The following is a 20,378-nucleotide window of genomic DNA, read 5'->3' on the forward strand; positions in this document are numbered from 1 at the left end:
TGCTTTTTTATTCTGTTTATTTCTCTTTCTGAATTTATGTCAAGAAATGAAAGTTCGCAGGGGGGTGCATTTCAAAGAAACAAAAACCTGCTATTCATTCATTCATTCATTCATTCATTCGATTTTTATACCGCCCTTCCAAAATGGCTCAGGGCGGTTTACAATTAAAAACAAAAGCATTAAAATCAGTTAACAATTAAAACAAAAACTGTAAAACAGTATAAAACAACAATTAAAACATCAGAAAACACGAATTAAACAATCACAACCATTTTAAAAACCCTGAAAAACAGGTTACAACATTAAAACCAATTACAACTATTTAAAAACCCTTGAAGGCCAGGCCAAACAGATATTAAACAAACATATCAAAATATTATTTGTTTGTCATTTTCTGTAATAAGAAGGGTCAGCATTATTTGAATGAAGGCTGCAATGAATAAACTTGAGGTGCTCTTGATCCTTCTTTTAGCAACATAGGTTGGGTTTACAGTATGAATCGACCCTTGTTTTAGATAAATTCAAAGAAACCTGTTCCATAGCAATTAGAGTCAAGATGAGCCCTAACAAAATAACTGATTAAACAAATAACATTTTTCCCCACCCCACCCTTACATAACACTGACCTCCTACTAAATAAAAAGGTAAATTGCATAGTTGGGGGTGGGGGAGAGAAAAACTTCAGAAGCACTTAATTCACTTGTATGATGAGACATTTAGCTATACCACTGCATAGGGAGTTATGCAAAAAGGCACTATCTGGAAAGGAAAGCACACTTTAAAAGCCTCTGCTATAGCAGACCTAGGATGACTTTTGTCACTGTCAGGTATTAAGGGATAGTGGATGACAACTGCCACATTTTTAAAAATAAACTGAACAACATGAAGACTGCAGGCAGCCTATGATTGTCACAGCCTCAGGATACACATAGGTCAATCCCCTAATATTCATTTATCCAGTCTTCTTCTATTCATGCTGGAACAGCAAAGTCAATCCTGCATATGAATATAGAGGTTCAGACATCAGTTCCAGTTATCCTGTTGTGATTTAATTCAAAGTAAGCATGTTTAGGATTGCAGCTTTAGCATATTTTGTACTCATTAATTTATGTTTCACCACCAAAAAATTGTGAGTGTGAGATTTTGGTAGGAATAAATGAAACATTTTGCTTTATGAATTTTCCTGTCCGAGACTTGGTATTGTTTTGCATATCATAACATTAAACCAGAATTAACTCTGTTTTCTGGCTTCTGAGACCATATTTGTAAGGCCTAAAAACGATTAAACAAAAATAATTTCATAAAAACAGCAAGTCAGGTAATAAGGAGGTAGCCTCTTTCTTTCCCCTGATGACTAGCAGCAGTCATCAGTGCTACTGCTCCAGGTTTGCTGGTTTTATGCATCACAGAGGGACAGATTGAATGATATGTCTGACTGATCCTGCCAAAACACATTGGGGGAAAGACTGGGCATGCACAACTCCTGCCCATGTCAGCTGATGGGCCTGTCCATCCAAACAATCATTGCAATTTAGGTAATAAATGCATTATTTAATAGATTGTTATTTCAATTGAAAAAAGTTAGCAGTTAGACATAAAATACAAGATGGGAAATAGAAAAGCCTCATTAAAGATAATAACAATATTAAGCTTAAAACTTACCTAGCAGGTTTGTTGCAGAGAGGGCATGAAATGAGCACATCACCTATCACTCATTTATGCTGAGAAGCCTCCTTAGTAACAATAACAATATTAGTAATTATTATTATTAGTAATAATAACAATATTAAGCTTAAAACTTACCTAGCAGATTTGTTGCAGAGAGGGCATGAAATGAGCATATCACCTATCACTCATTTATGCCGAGAAGCCTCCTTAGTTCCTCTGCTTTCTCTTCCAGCTGTTGAATGGTCCACTTCCACTGTCTTTTACTAGACTGCAGTTTGTTCACTTGACAATGCAAACGTTTTAGTATGGCTTCACATCTTTTATGCTCCACCTGTAAAAATAGATATATAGATAAAATTTTATTTCTATGGCATTAGGCTGCAACAAAAAATACAATTCAAGCATATATACAACGCATATAAAATAAAATTTCCCATCATTTCTATGCAATGCATAGACAGAAAATAAGAAAAAACAAAAACCATATAAGTCATAAGATCCAGCTGTTAAAATAAGAAAACGGGGGGTGGGGGAGGACAACTGTTTGGATTACCCAAGATTATTGACTTGGACTTCCAACTACATGTCTCAATTTAAAGGGTGACAAAAATTGAACCATATGATTTATTTGCAACATATATTATTTGAGCAGCACATTTATGGTGCTATTTCTTCTGTTTTAGCAGCAACATAAATGGGAGAGATCAGCAGACATTGAGGCTGTTCAGACAAGCAACCAAACCCAGGCTTGGGCAGCCCTGCCTGGTTTTGCTGCCCATGTGAAATGCCAGGATTGAGGCCGATACCGGTGCTGCCGGCCCCATTAGCCCGACATTCTAACCCAGCCTTTAGCCTGGGTTAGAGGGCGCAAGTGCACCCTCGACCCCAGGACCAAGGTCATGTGTGTGCTCAGGCTGCATGCAGCCTGAGGACTCTCAGAGCCAGGCACCTAGAGCACTCAACTCATGGGCGAATCTCCCAATGCACCGCACTTGTCGCATAATGCATTGTGGGATATCTGGAAGCCGGGACGCATTTTTCTGGGTGCAGATCGTGTGGGTGTGTGAGCCACATGGCCCACACATGGACCTTGCTCGTCTGGGGAGAAGGTAAGCTGGATCTGCCTTCCCCTCATGCCCGCCCTGCCCACCAACAATGGTTCTGTGCATGACTTTTTTGTCTTTCACACATTTTTTTCTCCAGGGATTATATAACATGCAGTAAGCAGGATCTAGACTAAGTTAGTCACAACCTGAGTCTCACTGAAATTAATGCAACTTAAGTAAGTTGTGACTAAGTTGTCTTATTAATATCAATGGTAATCATTGGATCTACTTAATCTGGGTCCTGTACAGTGTATTTATGACATTTCAGATTTTTCTATACCCGTCCCGAATTAATTTTCCTACAAAAAATAATTTCGGTTTTTCAGACATCTTCCTCTCTCCAATTACATGTTACATTCATAAAAAGGGACTTTTGCAACTGGGGAGGAGACACTGAGAATACCTCTCTCTTATTTATTTATTCATTCATTCATTCATCACATTTATATACCGCCCAAACTTTCGTCTCAGACAAGCTGGGTTTGGCTGCTTGTCTGAACAGCATATATGCTTTAATGATGTTTCCATGAAAACAATCACTAGGGTCACTCTTGGTTGGTTGTACCAGTCACACTGAAATAAAAAGGAAGCAAGCAGCATTATATTAAATTAAAATTAAAACCAGCACCTTGAACTAAACACAGATTATCAAAAAAAGTCAATGCAGATTTGGAAAACTAGAGACTTGTAGAGGGTAGAGATGATGGAGTCACAGTCTGAAGAGAAAGAGAAAGAGAGATACATTCATTCATTCATTCATTCGATTTCTATACCGCCTTTCCAAAAATAGCTCAGGGTGATTTACACAGAGAAATAACAAATAAATAAAATGGATCCATGTCCCTAAAGGGTTCACAATCTAAATACAGTTGGGTGTTGTCAATAAACTGATGGTCAGCAGTGTTTCCATTCTAACAGAACATTTCTGGAGCATGACTGAGCTTTTAAAAGTATTTGTACTCTTGCACAAGAATGCCCATGCTTTAGTGAGTGGGTGCACCAACATGGGGGCTAGTGCTGCATGGCAGCAGACACTGGGAGCTACTGTGAACCGCTGTTCAGTGTTCTCGATGTCAGTCAATAATTAGAAAATTTAACTATTATGCATGGCAGAAACAAAATATGAGCTTTTGCATGTCTTTTTGAGATGGAGATGGGAAGAGGAATTTCAATAATACTGGGTATTTTTCATTATTGTTGGACTACCAGAATTATAATTCAATACATGCATAAACTCTAGTGTTTCTATCAGAAGTTCTTTACCTAGACCATGTGAGCTACCACGGAACTAAAGAGGCATTTACTGAAATAACGGAAATTCACCTCAATTTCTTTCCGAAGTCTCCCATGCAAGGTTTTTTCATTCTGAAGTATATTTCCCTTTTCATGGATAGCTTGTTTCAATACATTCATTTCACTTTCCAAATATGCAATTTCATCCTATAAGATAATAAAAAACAGTATTTTTCTTCAAGCACATTTCACTGGAATATTGATGATAAAACAAACATATGTACTGGCCAACAGTTAAATTGCTGTAAGACATTTTTCTTCACATTCCACGTTACAAGTAAATGGGAGGATGGGAAACGACCAGTAATCAGCAAATACCAAAGAGAGAAATAATATATCAATTTTTATGGCAGCTCTCATGAGATATCCTGGCAGGGCAGAACAGAGCAGAGCACAGCAGGGGGAGCCTCTCTCCAAGCCAGCCTGCCAAGGAGGGAGGGATGTTGAGGAGGAGGTGCCACTGCGAGCCGGCTCCAACCGCCCGCCTTCTCGTGAGGAGGAAGGCCAAGCAGATGGCGGCACAGGTGGCAAAACCAGGGCAGAAAGGATGGGGGCAAGAACAAACTGGCCGAAGGGATGTGGGGAGGGGGAGAGCGAACTGGCCGAAGGGGGTGGGTGGGTGGGGAGAACAAACTGCCCAAAAGGATGGGGGGAGAACGAATGGATGGTTGAATGGGCCGAATGGTTGTGGGGAGGAACAAACTGGCCGAAGGGACGGGTGGGGAGGAACAAACTGGCCGAAGGGACGGGTGGGGAGGAACAAACTGGCCGAAGGGACGGGGGGGGGCAAACTGGCCGAAGGGACGGGGGGGGGCAAACTGGCCGAAGGGACGGGGGGGGGCAAACTGGCCGAAGGGACGGGGGGGGCAAACTGGCCGAAGGGACGGGGGGGGCAAACTGGCCGAAGGGACGGGGGGGGCAAACTGGCCGAAGGGACGGGGGGGGCAAACTGGCCGAAGGGACGGGGGGGGCAAACTGGCCGAAGGGACGGGGGGGGCAAACTGGCCGAAGGGACGGGGGGGGCAAACTGGCCGAAGGGACGGGGGGGGCAAACTGGCCGAAGGGACGGGGGGGGCAAACTGGCCGAAGGGACGGGGGGGGCAAACTGGCCGAAGGGACGGGGGGGGCAAACTGGCCGAAGGGACGGGGGGGGCAAACTGGCCGAAGGGACGGGGGGGGCAAACTGGCCGAAGGGACGGGGGGGGCAAACTGGCCGAAGGGACGGGGGGGGCAAACTGGCCGAAGGGACGGGGGGGGCAAACTGGCCGAAGGGACGGGGGGGGCAAACTGGCCGAAGGGATGAAAATGAAATGAAGAAAGGACAGGGAGACAAATAGATTGTGATGGGTGAATAAAGCTCTTCACACCCATGCCTCCTGATCTTTAGGGCCAAACTGGAAATTATGCAGGAGATTCATGATTGGATCTCCCAGCATCTTTTTCCTTACTTCAGAGCATCTGCGAGGATCTGCTAATCTGAGTAGGAAAGTAGAACTAGGGAAAGGCGGTTTATCACTTCGTGATGATTTCCTGATTCACACACACAGCTGCTATTAGCTCTTCTGTGGGGTGGAGGGCCCCCAATATCATAGTTCGGTCATTAGTAAATGCCCAAACATTTGAAAAGTGACTAAAAATGTCATTTTTAAAAAACACTAGATTTTAAACATATTCACATTTCTTTGTGAACACATATGCAGTTCTACGACATGTGTGTTCAGGTCACCCTATGGATCCTGCTGTCACTAACAAGCACCTGAAAGTTCACATATTTTTAATTGATGAGTCAAAGACAGGTAAGAATGGCAAAGTGTGTTAGGATTAAATGGAGAACAAAGACAAATGCCAAAATGAACACAGCGCTAGTTTCTTATTGCTGCTTTTTAGGATTAAATGGAGAAGAAAAACAAATCCAGAAATGAACACTCTAGTTTCTTATTGCCTTTTAACAATCTACCTGGGAATAACTGTGTGCAAGAACATACCTTATTGCACCTAACCTACTACTGCCACAATGAAAAACCCTGCCCTATTGCTAGGCAGTCAGAGGGTGAGGAACAGGAAATAGGTCATGCAGCCAGGTGAGTCTGCTGTTATTCTAATGAAGTCCCAATCTGACCTGGAAATCTTTATGGGCTGGCTATCTGGGACAGCAAGTCACCTTTGAGCTTATTATCACATCACAGCCCAGGAAGTCTCTGCCTTGCAGCCAAGAGGTTCACTGCAGGAATCTCAGGGATCCCCTTCTTACATATGGCAGGGGATACCAACTGTGCTGATTCAGATCAGCACAGTACTCCTCTCGTGGATATTGTTTATGTCTCCCTTATATTTCTTTTTAGATTGTAATCCCCTTTGAAACAGGGAACCATCTTCTCATTGATTTTGCTCTATAAATTGCTTTCAGAAATTTTTTTGTTGAAAAGCAGTAAATATCTTTAGTATATCTTCTAAATAATAATCCTTTTATACATATTTTCAAAGTAGGCATCAGCTAGTGTTAAAATAAAAGTAGGACAGGGAATAGAATTTAGCTATCACAATAAAAGCAATGCAAGTCAAGATGATTTGCGAAGTCTGATGCCAAATGAACACACTCTGAGCTGGGTCTCATGATCAGTGAGACCCAGTTTGTGAAGCTCAGCGGGGAGAGCGGGCTAAGCCAGCTTTCCCCACAGACGATCAGGGCGGAGCCCTGGGCAGCCGGATTGGCCACCCACATGATTGCCGGCTCTGTGACGGAGCTGGTGGGGGCTGGGGAGTTAGGCCCCAGGAAGCTTTTGCTCTCCTCATGGTTCCTTCATCATATATATATATATATATATATATATATATATATATATATATATATATTCTTTCATCCTCAACACACACTAGCTGACCTAATGCAGAGCATATGCATTCCTAGTTCTCCCTGTCTCTTCCCCCTCACAATCTATTTGTCTTCCTGTCCCATCTTCATTTCATTTTCATCCCTTCAGCCAGTTTGTTCCCCCCCCCCATCCCTTCGTGGCCCCCAGAAGCTCTAGTATACCCTGCGCAAGCGTGCAGGGCATACTGGGGAGACCCCCAAGCCGGGAGGCTGCTTTTCAGCCTCCCACCGGGGGTCTACTCGTGAGTAACTGTGGCACAGAGCCGCGCCACAGCTACTCATGATTTTTTTTAAAATGGGTTTGCAGAGCGCTCGCTCTGCAAACCCGGTTTTAGGGGTGGGCTTCTTGAGCAGGTTACCCGCTCAAGAACCACCGGGCTCGCAGCTGAGCCCGATGGTTCTCATGATTGTAGAAAATCAGGCTAGCAGAGGCTAGCCCGATTTTCTACAATCGTGTGAAGAGCCCCTATGGTTTATTTGGTCAGGAACATGAATGAGCCCACATGTTTCCCCTTCCTCTTGCTTTCCTGGTTCCATTGCGGAACTGCAGTGTCTCAGTCCTGGTTTGTTAATTGGCTAATGAGGAGTTGGAAACTGTAATTTAACTGTGGCTTACAAACTAGGATGTGAAACCACAATTTGATTTTACATTCCCAGCTTTGCAAGAGCTGCAGAGTTGTGGTTTGACAAAGCTAGAATATCTGGTAAGTAAATAGGAAAATGGGGGAAAGGAAAGGAGGGAGGATAAAGAGCTCATGGGCTCAGCCTTTGATACTCATAACTGCAGCTGACCAGTTAATGCTGTAGTGATCCAGTATTGCCTTCTCTAAATAGAGCTTTCCCCGCTGGTTTTTCCATGGATTCCCACATTGATCTGCATGTGAAATAGCAACTGCATGCAAGTATAGCCTTTTGCCCCCTGATATGCAGTGGGGATCATTCAGAAGAAGGTGGTCTGTAAGGTAACTTTTGTCACAAACACTCCTGCCTATTAAGATCATCTGCGTAGGTCTGGTTACAGATACGACCAGTTTATGTGGTGGCTACTCGGGGCCAGGCCTTCTCCGTGGCTGCCTCAGGGCTCTAGAATGCACTCCTTGTTAAAATCAGAGTTTCTCCATCTCTGGCTGTTTTTAAAAAGACCCGTATGACACACCTGTTTTCTCAGGCTTTTAATTAATTTTAACTGATTTTATATCATAATTGTTTTAATCATTTTATCCTGTTTTTATATTGTATTTTAACTAATGTACATTGCCTAGGGATGTACATGTCAGGTGGTATAGAAATATAATAAACAAACAAACAAAACAAACTGGCCTTGGTTTAAAAAAAAAAAAAAAGAACTGCAAAAGGCAATGACCAGAACTAAAGTGGTATGAAAGACAAAGGCATGTGACCTTGTGAGTCAACTCTGATGTGTCACCATTTACCACCTTGAAGTGAACGCCCCTCCTTCCCCTAAAGAGTGAACCAGAAGTGAATGCTGTTTTGAATGACAGGCAGTGACCTCTAGGGATCAGCCACTCAGGACATGGTGGGCCCTAGAGGGCCTTGCAACAGGAAGAGAAGGAGTTATTTGTTCTCATTTGGAGCCAGCCGGGGCTTGCAACAGGTTGTTGGCCAGGCAAATGGCTGCAACAAGGAGGACTGCAATCCTGGGAAGTTAGGACTGCAGGGGCCTTGAATTTGGTGAGTTCAGGAAGGAAGCCAGGCTTCAGGAAAGGGTTTAGCCCGTTTGTTAGTTAGCTCATGTTAACTTCTTACTTTCCTTTGATGTGCTTTGCAAATCCTTACAACTGGTCTATTGTGTTTTATCTGTAATGTAATAAGCTAAGAAACCACTGAGCCTGGGCCCATCTATCCATCCAGGGTGCTGCAAAAGTCTCTGTAACCTTTAAAGGTGCTTTTAAAGGTTCCTATATCCCTGTTCCTTGCAAATGGGGTGCTTTTTGAAGTATTCTTGCAACTTCTGAATGTTTCTTTTACCTGTAACTAAAAGCTGACGGAAACTGTCTGTAGTATTTTGAATAAAGTTTTTGTTGTTGTTGTTCTTTGCAAATCTTAACCAGCTTCTTGAGTGGATTTTTAACCCAGGAAATGGGGGCTGGGGAAAAGACTTGCTCTGGTACAACACACATCTCAAGTTTGTTTGCTCAGCAACTCTATCAAGTTTTCTCATCACATGTAGGCTGCACGTGGAAGGTGTTGTTGTTTTTTGTACTTTTCAATCGGTAAAGAGAAGGAGAGTTCCCTGGAAATTTGTCCACATCAGGGTGGTGGTGGGGATTAAGCTCTCTTAAAAAGTTGACACGGTGGCAGCGATTAAGCTACTAAGGAAACAGTTTAAGTTTAAAGGAACAGTTGCTTTCACCCAGCTTTGTGGGTGAAAGCAAGAGAGAGAGGATGATTCAGCATTTTTCTTCCCATCAGATGAGCTTGCTCTAAGACAAAGGCTAAGTTAAATCCACTACACACCTATATTACCACTCCTCTTCAGGCCCAAAGAAGTTGTGCTATGGCCCGTCTACACCTTTGGTCATTATGCATGTTGTTCCACTAGGGCTTTAAAGTCAGAATATCTGATCAGGGGGTGGTGGTCCTTAAGAGGAGGACCATGCAGTGCAAATGATGCCATGTAGACACTCCATAAAATCATCCATACTAGCTAAACCCTCACAGAGCATCTATGCGCTAGTGCACTCAGCCTTTGGCTCCCACCACCCGCTTACCTGTCCCCAGCCCCCGGAGCCTGTTCTCCCCCCCCCCGCTCACCAGTTGCCCATTCTTCCCTCCCCCCACTCGCTGGTCACCCATTCTCCCCCCCTGCATGTCAGTTACCTGTCCCTCCCCCCGCCACTTGCCGGTTGCCCATTCCTCCCCCTACTTCCCCCCACCACTTTCTTTCCCCCCTGTCCACTTTCTCTCCCTGCCTGTTGGTCTTATCTTCACTGCGCCTGCTGTTGCTTTCCTCTCTCCCTTCCAGCAGCTCTCTTGTGAACTCTTGCGAGAGCTGCCACACATGGGATTAGCCAAGGGTACGTCTTAGCGAATTATATATATAGTGTTCATGATGGAATAAACCCATGGCTAACAATCTGATTCCTCACTAACAAAGCACCAGTGCAATGAGAGAAGCACTGGTGCTTCTGAAAAGTTCAATTAACTCAGCAACACTGCTGACTCAGCAGAGGATGCAAATTTCAACAATTTCCTCTTCTCCAGGACGCACTCTGTGCCACCTGAAATTATGTCACTGAGGGTCACTCTTCAGAAACTCTTCAGAAGCTTTACTGCTACACTGGTACTTCTCCTGTTGCACTGATGCTTCGTTAGTCAGGAAGTCAGCCATTGTTCAGAAGTGGCTGACCCCAGTCAGCTGCAACTGTTGCAGTTTAATAGATGCTGAGTTACGGAGTGCAGTTTAAACACTGTGGATGATATACAGAGCAAGGATGCACTGGTGCAGGGAGAGAGCAACCTAACAGAACTTCTCAACTAACTTCACTGGTGCAGCAGAGAAGGGGCAATTTTTGGTGCCCTCCTCTTCCCCATGAAAGCCTCCATATAACCTGAAAATATGTCCCTGTGGGTTCTGTAGCTTTCAGGGACATATTTTCAGATGGAACAGAGCACTTCCTGGGGGAGGGCATCAAAAATTGCCATTTCACCACTATAGTTGCAGTTAGTTGGGAAGTTGTATTGGGCTGCTCTCTTGCTGTATTAGTGTATCCTTGCTCTGTATGTCAGCCTTGTGATCAGAATATCAAGGTGTAGTTTAGAACAGCTATCCTACTATGCTGCTCCCCCCCCCCAATTTTTTTAATTTAGACATGTCTCTAAATGGGGATACTTCTGGACAACAAATACAATTTTGCATAAACAATTAAATAGTTGAAAAGAAAAATTAAGTGGACCTGGACTGTCTTAGCAGCATTTCCTTCTGAATTATGAAGAGCAGACATTAACTCTTGCTTGACTATGATCATTTCTTTTACTGCAGCTCTTTTTTTAGTGATCTCAATCATAAATGGCAATTTGCTTTCTGCTTCCCAAAAATAGTCTCTGTGAGCTGCCATTTTCTCATAGTAGGCATTGTTTCTTTGAAGCATAATTTTAAACTCTTCTTGGAATGCTTCTGTGTCAAACTTTAGCTTTATATTCTCAGTGTACAAGGCTCTGATCTCAGCCTCTAGATTTTTACAACGATCTTTTGTAGTTGCTATGGCTTCATCTTGATGATAAATTTGGCTATCTGCTGCCTTTCCTTCTGCTACAACGCAATTCATTTGTGTCTCAAGGTCCCGAAGCTGAGTCTACAGGATGAGGGGAATCAGTACAGTATGAAATTAATTTTTTGGTAAGCAATACTAAACTATTTGCACAAAGTTACTGACATCTGCACAATGCTACTGACAATTAATTAATATATATGCTCTTTTTAATATGTATTTATAACAAAATCTTGATGGTATTCTTATTAATAATATGAAAAGTTACAGCAGTGTAAAAAGCGCACATGGATCCACTTTATCTTGAAACTACAAAGATCAGATTTCCAGAAACATGTTTTTATGTTATCACCCTTTTTTAAATTTGTTATTTTGCCATAATGATCTAGATACTAGAACTGCATGACTAATTCTACATGCCCAAGGGAGGTTTGGAATTCTGTTTCTCAAGCAGTAGCTCCCCATACCACACAGCAAATCTATTTTGAGACTGTAAATAATTTCATAAGAGGTCTGTGATATGGCATGGGGGAGAATATTGTAAATTGTAAAAGTATTGTAAATTAAAAAATAAAGGGAACAAGTTGTAAATTCTACTGGGCACACCCAAGGCTTTGAAAACCGAAAACATCACTGGATCCCAGCCAGAAGCTATATCCTACATCTTGACTGAAAGCTAATGTTTCAGTGTTACAGCCCCTGAAGCTTTTCAACGTTTAGGCTCTCTCTTGCTGTCAGCAAGCTTATTAACTAGTCATCACAGTGTTCAACAACTAATGGAATATAATCTAAAATCAAAACTAGGCATTCTTCTAGTAGGTATCATCCAGTCAGCTGGTTGTAGTTTGTAAGACCAACTTGCAAATTTGTGAATCAATATCACAATTAACAAACACACACTCATCATTACAACTCCAAACTCTGGTTTCATATTTATGATTTAGTTTTACAGACAGCAGTGTGTTTGGTCACATAAATTAGACCTAAAAAACAGTTCTGGAATAGGCAATCAGCCTATTCAATCAGCAGTCAGGCAATCAGCCTATTCAATCATTCAATCAGGCAATCAGCCATGACTCTGGACTGTCATTGAGATCTTAGTGTCTCAAAACAAAAACTAGAAAAATTTCAAGTAGAGTTTTCAGACTGGCACTTTCTTTTATAATACTGTAAAAATAAATTTAAAAGAAAAATGCCAAATTATATTACCTGCAACCGTACAAGAACAGTCTTGTTTTTTTCTATTTCAGAGGCTTGAGTATGCTGTTGCTCTGCTACTTGTTTCACAACTTCAACTAATGATGAACTTGGATTAGCCATGCCTAGAAATAAAAACAGTAAGTGAAACAAAGGTCAGAACAAAATTTGAGAGAAACAGATTACTAAGTACTCCATTAACATAAACCTTGTTTATTTCCAGTGCATCGACCTTTTGCACCAACTATCGTAATGATCACTAGGGGCACTGGGAGTAGAGAAAGTGAGTAAGGGTTTCCCTAACTGTTCTACCTGTCTCTACTGTGAGAGTCAGATTCCCTTCCTTTCCTCTCTCTCTCTTTATTGCAAATATTAGCCCACATCCAGGCTAAGGAAGCATCAGTGCTCCAGGAGAAGCATTGGTGATTCTGAAGAGTGCAACTAACTCAGCTCCACTGCTCATGCAGAAGCAGGGCGGGGGGGGGGGTTTGATGGCCTTCCCTTCCCCAGGATGTGCTGAAATCATTACTGGCTAGTCCATACCAGCACTGTACTGCTGCAACTGTGCCTGACATCCAGGCTAACATGTGAACTGCAGTATATAAGGCAGTATATAAAACAAACATAGCGCTGCTGCATAAGTGGCAGTTTGCGACAAGCTCCTCTTCCCTCAGCAGCTCCTTGCACCTCCCGAAAATATGTCTCTGAGGGGCCCCCATACCTCAGACACATATTTTCGGGAAGCACAGTAAAGAGAAAGAGAGATTGCATTGTGTACAAATGTTTGTGAGTACATGGAATATTGGTCTGGATGTCAGCCTATGTATTTCTCGGATGCGATAGTAATTAGGCTGCTATAGTAATTGAAGAAAGAAGCAATCTTTCTTCAATAGCAGTTAAAATAGTTTTCTTCACCTTTATTTCTTCATTTCTGGAGTGCCATCTGTATTTCACCCAATTTTCTGTTGCTTGCAAATATTATAATAAATGTCTGGGTTTGGATTTGGTCCCCCCACCCCCTTCTTATTCAAAATACTGTTCTGGCATTCCTTCCAGAGATTATACTATGCATTTTGTGGGGGCTGGGGCAAATTCTTGCAGGGGGCAAGGAGGTCTTTTTCCCTTTTTCCTCAGATTCTTCAGCTTTCCCTTTATTTACTCTCTTCTCAACTTTTCCAGTATTGTCGGTTATACAAATAGTTTTATTTCTGTGAGTGGCCCCAACCAATTTTTCTGGGGGCGCAGGATACAACTAAGGAAATAAACAACACTATTATTTTTCAGTACTTTATCTTCTGCATATTTCTTTCTTCAGTGTAAATGATTAAGCTACTAAAATAATAAATACGAGCTGACCTGGTGCAGAGCATCTGCACCCCTAGTCCTCCCTGTCTCTCCTCCCTCCTTTCAGCCCCAGTCCTTTCTCCCCCTCCCAGTCTGCTTTCCCTTCCCTCCCCAGCTGCTGGCCTGGCCGGCGCCCAGCACTTTCCCTCACTGCTGGCCAGCCCAGTGGCGGGCGCTTTCCCTCGCTGCCTACCGGCGGTGCTTTCTCTTGCTGGCGGCATACCTGTGGCTATCTGGCAGCTACTCACGAACTCTCACGAGAGCTGCCACACATGGGATTAGCCACAGGTATGCCTTAGAGAATTAAATATATAGATAGATGAATTGTGAGGATAACAGAAGGATATCGAGTGAAAAACACTTTTTTTAAACACTGTTTTTTATAAATTGTAAAGGCCCTAGGATACCTCAAATGATGAAAACATATGTTATGTAAACAGAAATTACTCCAAGGAACATTTTTCTGAGGAGATTTTTCTCTTCTAAGCCATCGAGAGACTGTTTGAATGAGATCTTGACGGAGATAGATCCCAAATGGCAACAAGATAGTTTTTATTTTCAGCTTCGGTGTAGGAATATAATTGCCAGATACCAACAACAGAAGAGTGGTCATTGCTGAGGCAAGTCACCTTAGCAAGGTCTTCTTTGTACAATGGAAGATAGATTGCTGTCAGAAACTGACTGCAAAGAAAGACATATAGTTTCTCTCCAGAGGCAGGCCTTGAGGACAGAGGACAAGTAAGGCAATGCCAGGACTCCTGAAAAAGTGCTGGCCTAGTTATTGGCTTGGACTGAGCAATAAAATCACATCCTAGTTATTTCAGAGAATTTTTAAAAATCAGCAATCAAAATGCTGTCAGAAGACTTTTTAAATGAACCGTCTTTTGGCGACCAGAGTTAAGTTAATAACGAGATGGAATTTAGTGACTGTTACGCGTTTATTTTACTACATTTTTTGCTCTTTTATATTATTTGTACTCAGTCTGAACCTCACAAAGGAAGCAGTGTAGAAACGTAAGCAAATCGCAACCAGTTGAAGCCTATATATGCTTAGATGTAAAGGGCTAATTTTGGGCCTTCACGTTATCCTCATGAAGTTCCTATTGCATATCCTATTTTTATTAGGCCTTAGATTCAATCCATATTGAACATATTCCGTCTTTCCCATATTAGAGCACATCCCTTTTTGCCCCATATTAAGAGCAAATACATATATTTTATGTATAAATAACATTTATACACATATTTTTAAAGCGTCAAACTTGTGAATACACATAAACTTATCACCATTAAATACTTTAGTTGCCTTTTAACGCATAAATAATTTAGTTCAGCAGTATCTAACCTGTTCCTCAGACATTTATCACTGATTTCTAATTTATCAGTTGTGGTGGACAAATTTCCCTCAGACTCAGAGACTTCTTGCCCACCACTACTGACTGACCTTCGTGAAGAGAATGTTTGGTTCTATGGAGACAGTGAGGCCCAACATCTTAAACTATGCAAATGAGCACCCTAATACAGTATATCCAGGAATCCTCTACAATCCACAGAAGTGCCATAGCAGACATGCAGGGGTTCTTCAAGAGATACATCAACATGGAAAGCATTTCCTCAAAGTAAGAAGTAGGGAAATGACTGGATTTTAATCAATTAAATTTGCATATTACCAACACTTCAATTTAAGTGCCTTTTTGAGATACGGAAGGATGTTCAAGATAACTTACAAATCAAATAGCTCCCATCCATTGACAGAAAAAAAGGACATCTTTGATACTGAAAAAAGATAATTTAAAAAAAAAATTAACACACCAGACCTCAAGTTGTCTCCAAAAGCTGGCATTTAACTTGCAGCTCCTCCAATTAAAACTGGTCTCCACTGATTCATCAAATAAACTTTAATTAAATTAAACTCAATTAAACTCCAATTAAAATTTTAATCCTACCCTGTTTCCCTGAAAGTAAGACCTACCCCGAAAATAAGACCTAGCAGTAATTTCTGAGGTACCGCTAATTGCCCTAGTGCATTTTTGGGGGCTAAAATTAATATAAGACACTGTCTTATTTTCGGGAAAACACGGTATGTCTGTCATTTAAACTATAAAGACAGTTAGCAGGGGTATGTGGCTGAAACACTGGACTTCCTTGTTCAAGTAGAAAAGACAAGGGTTATCTTGGGATAACAATGTTGAAGTGATCTCTGCATTGCCTTACTTGTCCTCTGTCCTCAAGGCCTGCCTCTGGAGAGACACTATATGTCTTTCTTTGCAGTCAGTTTCTGACAGCAATCTATCTTCCATTGTACAAAGCGATCTCTGAATCATCTTAGTCGTATAAACAAAACGTCAATGACCTACTTTTTTATTCCCCAGTTTGCCATGTAGTCAGCTAATTAAGGGTGCAATCTTAAACACACTTACTAGGAAGCAAGTGACACTGAATTCATGTAAACATGTTTTGATAAGCTGACAACAGTGTTCTCCATGCGCACACCTTAGAGAAATAAATAAAATATTAAAATCAATTAAAAACCCCAAAAGCTGCTTAAAACGAAATCAGTTTACAATATTTAAAATTATAAAAGTTAAAAGACCTGGTTAAAAAGATGAGTCTTCAAAGATCTTTTAAAAACCGCTAGAGATGGGGAGAGTTCTTTTACCTGTCTCTCCCCACCCACGCCTCCTTCACCAGCTCTGCTTGCTCTTGCTGGCTCACCTTGCACCATGGGCCCTGCTCACTGGCTCCGTCACTCACCGTCTCAATTGCTCTTGTCGTCCCCTACCCCACTCGCCGGATTGCTCAGACAGGCAAGCTCAGAACCTGTCCTCTCGTTTGCTCCTGCTCCCGTCAAGTGGCTGACAATTGCTAGCAGCCCCTTCCACACCTGTGCCCAGCCACCCACCTAACAGTTACTCCAGCAACAGGCCTAAGGTGGCACACACTTCGGAGGCTGTGCCTCTAGCCCTTTCTACATCTACTGCACTTGCTGCTCAGCTCACCTCTGTGCCAGCACTCAGGGTTCTATCCCACAGTAAATGTACACGCTGAAGAGCTTCTAGGGAGCAACAGGCGGGCAGGTCCCTCAAAATACAATTTTCCCAATGGGACCATGTTCACAGGATATGTTGAGACACTGTTGACTCTGCCCACATATGAAAAAATGTCCCGATACAACCACAGTGTCTCCAACAGGTGAGTATGATGAATTTATAAGAGACAATCTTAATGGTGTTAAATACCAACATGCTAATATTTTAAAAATCAACTCCAGTATTTAAAGAGGAGATAATATGGCCTGGCAATACAACAGGAAATAAATATATTACTGAAATAAAGAGACACCCATTCAAACCAAAATAAACTCAACACCCTGATAATGCAGCAACAGAATTAAATAGGAGACGACTACAGGAAAAATAAATCCAAACTCTCTCAAAATGCTCAAGTAAACAAAACTGATTGAACTCGGCACCAAACTGATAAAGGTTTTAGGGCCAAGCAAATGAGCATCTGGGCACTGGCACAGCAAAACGGCACCCAAAGTAAGGCCTCTCATGATGACATCAGCAAATTATAAATTCATATGGGAAAGGCAGTCCTTCAAATACCTTGGTCCACAACATCTGCCTTTGTAGCAAACCTCTTATTCTAAACTAGTAACCTTTTTTTATTTTGCTTTTTAGCTTCTGTCCCAGTTTGGTAAAATTATATAAATCTTTTTGTTCCTATTTGATTTGATTTTCTACTCCACAAGCTTTCACATCCCTAATAGCTCACTAGATAAACTGAGCTGATTAGAATAAGAGATGGGAGGAATAAATCAACAACCTTTCCCAAATAATAGATTCTCTACCAATCTGCTTTGGAAGACAGGATCACGTGCAAGTATTGTGTTGCAGTGATGTAAGCAACTAAAAAATAACTCCGGCCTAAAGCAGATTTCCGAAGGGGCATGGTGAACTTTCCCTCAGCCCAATCTGATCCCCCAAATAAGAAGTTATGTGCACCTTTCCTTCCCCCAAAGAAGGTACAATTTCCACATGGTGGCAAAGTTTTCCTCCCCAAAAGTGGATTAATCAAGCATGCTGCACCCAGGGGAGCATATTCTACTCTTGCTTATCTGCACTGGTTTACTTCAGGGGCCAATTTAAGTTGCTGGTTGCTGCTACCTTTAGAGACCTGGGTGCCCAAAGGAGTCGGACTGCCTTCTCATACTCCAAAGCAAAGACTTGGCTCCAAGTTCCTTCCTTTTCAGATGTGAGATAGAGCTCTTTGGAATTCTCTGTCAGGGAAGCCAACTTGATACCTTTATATTTCTCTATCCACTTGATGAAAATTTGGTCTGTTTGAAAGAGCTTTCCCAAAGGTCAGTTAGCTAGTATTGTGGGTTTTATTTTTTATTATTATTTTTATTTTATTTTACTGTACACTTTGAATAAAACAGCATTGCACGAATGACTTCTAAGAATGCTAAAACAAAAGCTTTGTGGATGTTACAAATTCCAAAATCGCCAAGCGAACTCAAGGCATCAGAACAGAAGCAGAAACTGTGCTGCTGATGTAAAGCAGGTCAATACCTGGATTGGAAATGAAAACCAACCAAATCCTTGCGTTCCAGTGTCTTGGAAACACGCTCTGTTCCGCCCGCATTTCCAGCGCCTCGCGATTATTTCCTGTTTCCCCCTTCCAGCGATGCCGCTCCGAGGAGGCGTGGCTTGCAGCTTCTCACGCCCTTCGCCAGGAGGGGTTCCCCATCTGGCGCAAGGTGACTCGCTATCGCACGCGAAAGAGGAGGGCGCTTTCGTTACGTGCCTCTGTAAGCTGCAGGCTTACCCTTCCGGTTTAGTAACTTTGGAGGAATTAACTAGATCCCCTCCTCCTCCTCCCAGCACACACACACCTTGGAATTCCCCTCAATCAGTGGCTGCAATATTTGTTGTAGAGTTAGCACTTAAAGTAGAAGCTTTCCCACGCGTGCCATCTTGTCGTCTCCCCTCTCTCTCTCTCAACGGGACCTGCAATGCTTATAGCAGAACATAGCTTCCAGCGCGGCTAGGGTTCTTTCGAGAGTTGCAAACGGTTTGTTTAATTTAGTAAGTAAATATACGTCTTTAACCAAAAAAATTTTGAAGCTACGTTACATCTGATTTTGAAATTTAAAATCTAGGTTTGTTACTGTTAATTGCATGATAAATTTCACCCTGCTTTTGTATGGGTCTCTGGATTTTTGAGGTGTACATGTGCTTTTCCCCGTCTCCACTCTTCTGTACAGCTCGATCTCGGATATGCTTTCTCAGAAATCCCATTGAACTTTGTATGATTGAATTCCCATTGAATGCAATTTACTAAGCTGGTAAACGTGTTTAGGATTTCAGACTTAGTGTTGTCTTACAGCCTGATCTGGTCTTGTGGTAGCAAGTATGACTTGTCCCCATAGCTAAGCAGGGTCTGCCCTGGTTGCATATAAATGGGAGACTTGATGTGTGAGCACTGCAAGATATTTCCCTCAGGGGATGATGAAGCTGCTCTGGGAAGAGCAGAAGGTTCCAAGTTCCCTCCCTGGCTTCTCCAAGATAGGGCTGAGAGAGATTCCTGCCTGAAACCTCAGAGAAGCCACTGTCTTTGTAGACAATAGACTGATGGTCTGACTCAGTATATGGCAGTTTCCTATGTTCCTATAATCCTAAACATGTTTGCTGGGAAATATATTCTATTGAGTTCAAGGGCATTTATCCTAGTACACTGGCATGCAGCCAAGTCCTGTGCCTGTACATTTTGAAGTCAGTCCCACTTCATTCAAGAGGATTGATTACAAAGTAGGAGAGTTCTCTTGGATGTAGATTTTTTCTCCTGTTAAAGATCTGGATGGTGTTTGGAGAAAAACATCGGGCATTTTAGTATCATGCTCTGCAATAAACTTGTGTTAGATTTGGATATTGGCTGTTGGTTTTCTGCATTGTGTAACTTGATTATGATATTTTGGCGCCATATGCCTGATCTGACAAAATAAGAAAAAGTACATTTAGATATTGAGAATGCATTCTCTTTCTTCTTTTTCAGAGGTTGGTTCAGTGTCTCACATCATTTTCACTGGCTTGGGATATGGCAAAAGCAGTAGTAATTGATTTATGCAGCCTAGAAGCAAACTCTTGGAATAACTGGACCCAGAAATCACTAAACAGGACGTTAGAAGCTGTCCGAGAGGAAGACCCTTCTCAGACTCCATTTGTTTACCTTTTATGTTGCAAAATCCTCCAAAATGGAGAAGATGCATTCCATACAGAAATGCAAAACTTTCATTGCCCAGAGAAAGGGCTTGAGGTAGTATGTGCTCCGAGTACAGTTGCTGCTTTATACACCATTAAACAAAAGTTTGATGAAAAAGGCATAAGCAGTGTTAAAATCATCTTGCCACCACAAAGAAAACCTTTAATGAAAGAGTTTGTTGATCAGCTTTTTACTAGTGTTTATCAGCTTGAATTTAAAGATCTACAGATGAACTGTGAAGAAACCCACCTGGAGAAATCCACAGTTTCTCAGAGTGAATTAATGCCAATTACAGACCAAGACATTGAAACGATCCGAAGTGAGATAAAGATCTTCTTAGAAAATCTTCCTAGTCTGAAAGGGGAACTCAACATTCTCAAATCTGTGTTGATTCCAGGT

The 20,378-nt window shown here is 42.0% G+C and overlaps 2 protein-coding genes across 25 annotated transcripts in view; one reads left to right on the forward strand and one right to left on the reverse strand.

Annotated features, from left to right (window-relative positions):
- CCDC122 (coiled-coil domain containing 122) lies at positions 1-18,446 on the reverse strand. 18 transcript variants are annotated; one of them, XM_053310525.1, is made up of 8 exons: positions 18,290-18,422; positions 16,133-16,205; positions 15,440-15,488; positions 12,381-12,493; positions 10,857-11,255; positions 4,098-4,214; positions 1,804-1,999; positions 1-1,038 (listed from the first exon to the last, which is right to left on the reverse strand). In XM_053310525.1, exons 3-7 carry the CDS (start codon positions 15,459-15,461, stop codon positions 1,850-1,852), a joined length of 801 nt encoding a protein of 266 aa, XP_053166500.1. In that variant the 5' UTR covers positions 15,462-15,488; positions 16,133-16,205; positions 18,290-18,422; the 3' UTR covers positions 1-1,038; positions 1,804-1,849. The 18 variants fall into 18 exon arrangements, with proteins under 18 accessions (XP_053166500.1, XP_053166501.1, XP_053166502.1 ...); XM_053310526.1 differs by lacking the exon at positions 18,290-18,422 and adding an exon at positions 16,467-16,649; XM_053310527.1 differs by lacking the exon at positions 18,290-18,422 and adding an exon at positions 16,306-16,396.
- The window catches only part of LACC1 (laccase domain containing 1), a 25,113-nt gene continuing 17,165 nt past the window's right edge, over positions 12,431-20,378 (forward strand). Inside the window, exons 1-3 of one of the 7 annotated variants that reach the window (XM_053310516.1) lie at positions 12,445-12,508; positions 12,592-12,651; positions 19,773-20,376. In XM_053310516.1, coding sequence (XP_053166491.1) covers positions 19,815-20,376 — 562 coding nt within the window. In that variant the 5' untranslated portion in view covers positions 12,445-12,508; positions 12,592-12,651; positions 19,773-19,814. Of the gene's footprint in view, positions 12,509-12,591; positions 12,652-15,194; positions 15,339-16,769; positions 16,905-18,427; positions 18,806-19,772; positions 20,377-20,378 lie in introns of those variants that run through there. The other 6 variants (XM_053310519.1, XM_053310514.1, XM_053310520.1 and 3 more) reach the window with 6 other exon arrangements.

This window comes from Hemicordylus capensis, chromosome 3, assembly GCF_027244095.1.
Source record: "Hemicordylus capensis ecotype Gifberg chromosome 3, rHemCap1.1.pri, whole genome shotgun sequence".
In the NCBI taxonomy this organism is placed as follows: Eukaryota; Metazoa; Chordata; class Lepidosauria; order Squamata; family Cordylidae; genus Hemicordylus; species Hemicordylus capensis.

What these genes read in the sequence shown, in the direction of transcription:
- CCDC122 (XM_053310523.1), bottom strand. Translation starts at nt 18,362, where the DNA reads ATGCGGGCGGAACAGAGCGTGTTTCCAAGACACTGGAACGCAAGGATT. An exon ending in GGTTTTCATTTCCAATCCAG is followed by an intron (nt 12,494 to 18,289) that starts GTATTGACCTGC and finishes TTTTATTTCTAG; the next exon opens with GCATGGCTAATCCAAGTTCA. An exon ending in GACTTCGGAAAGAAATTGAG is followed by an intron (nt 2,000 to 4,097) that starts GTGAATTTCCGT and finishes CTATTTTTACAG; the next exon opens with GTGGAGCATAAAAGATGTGA.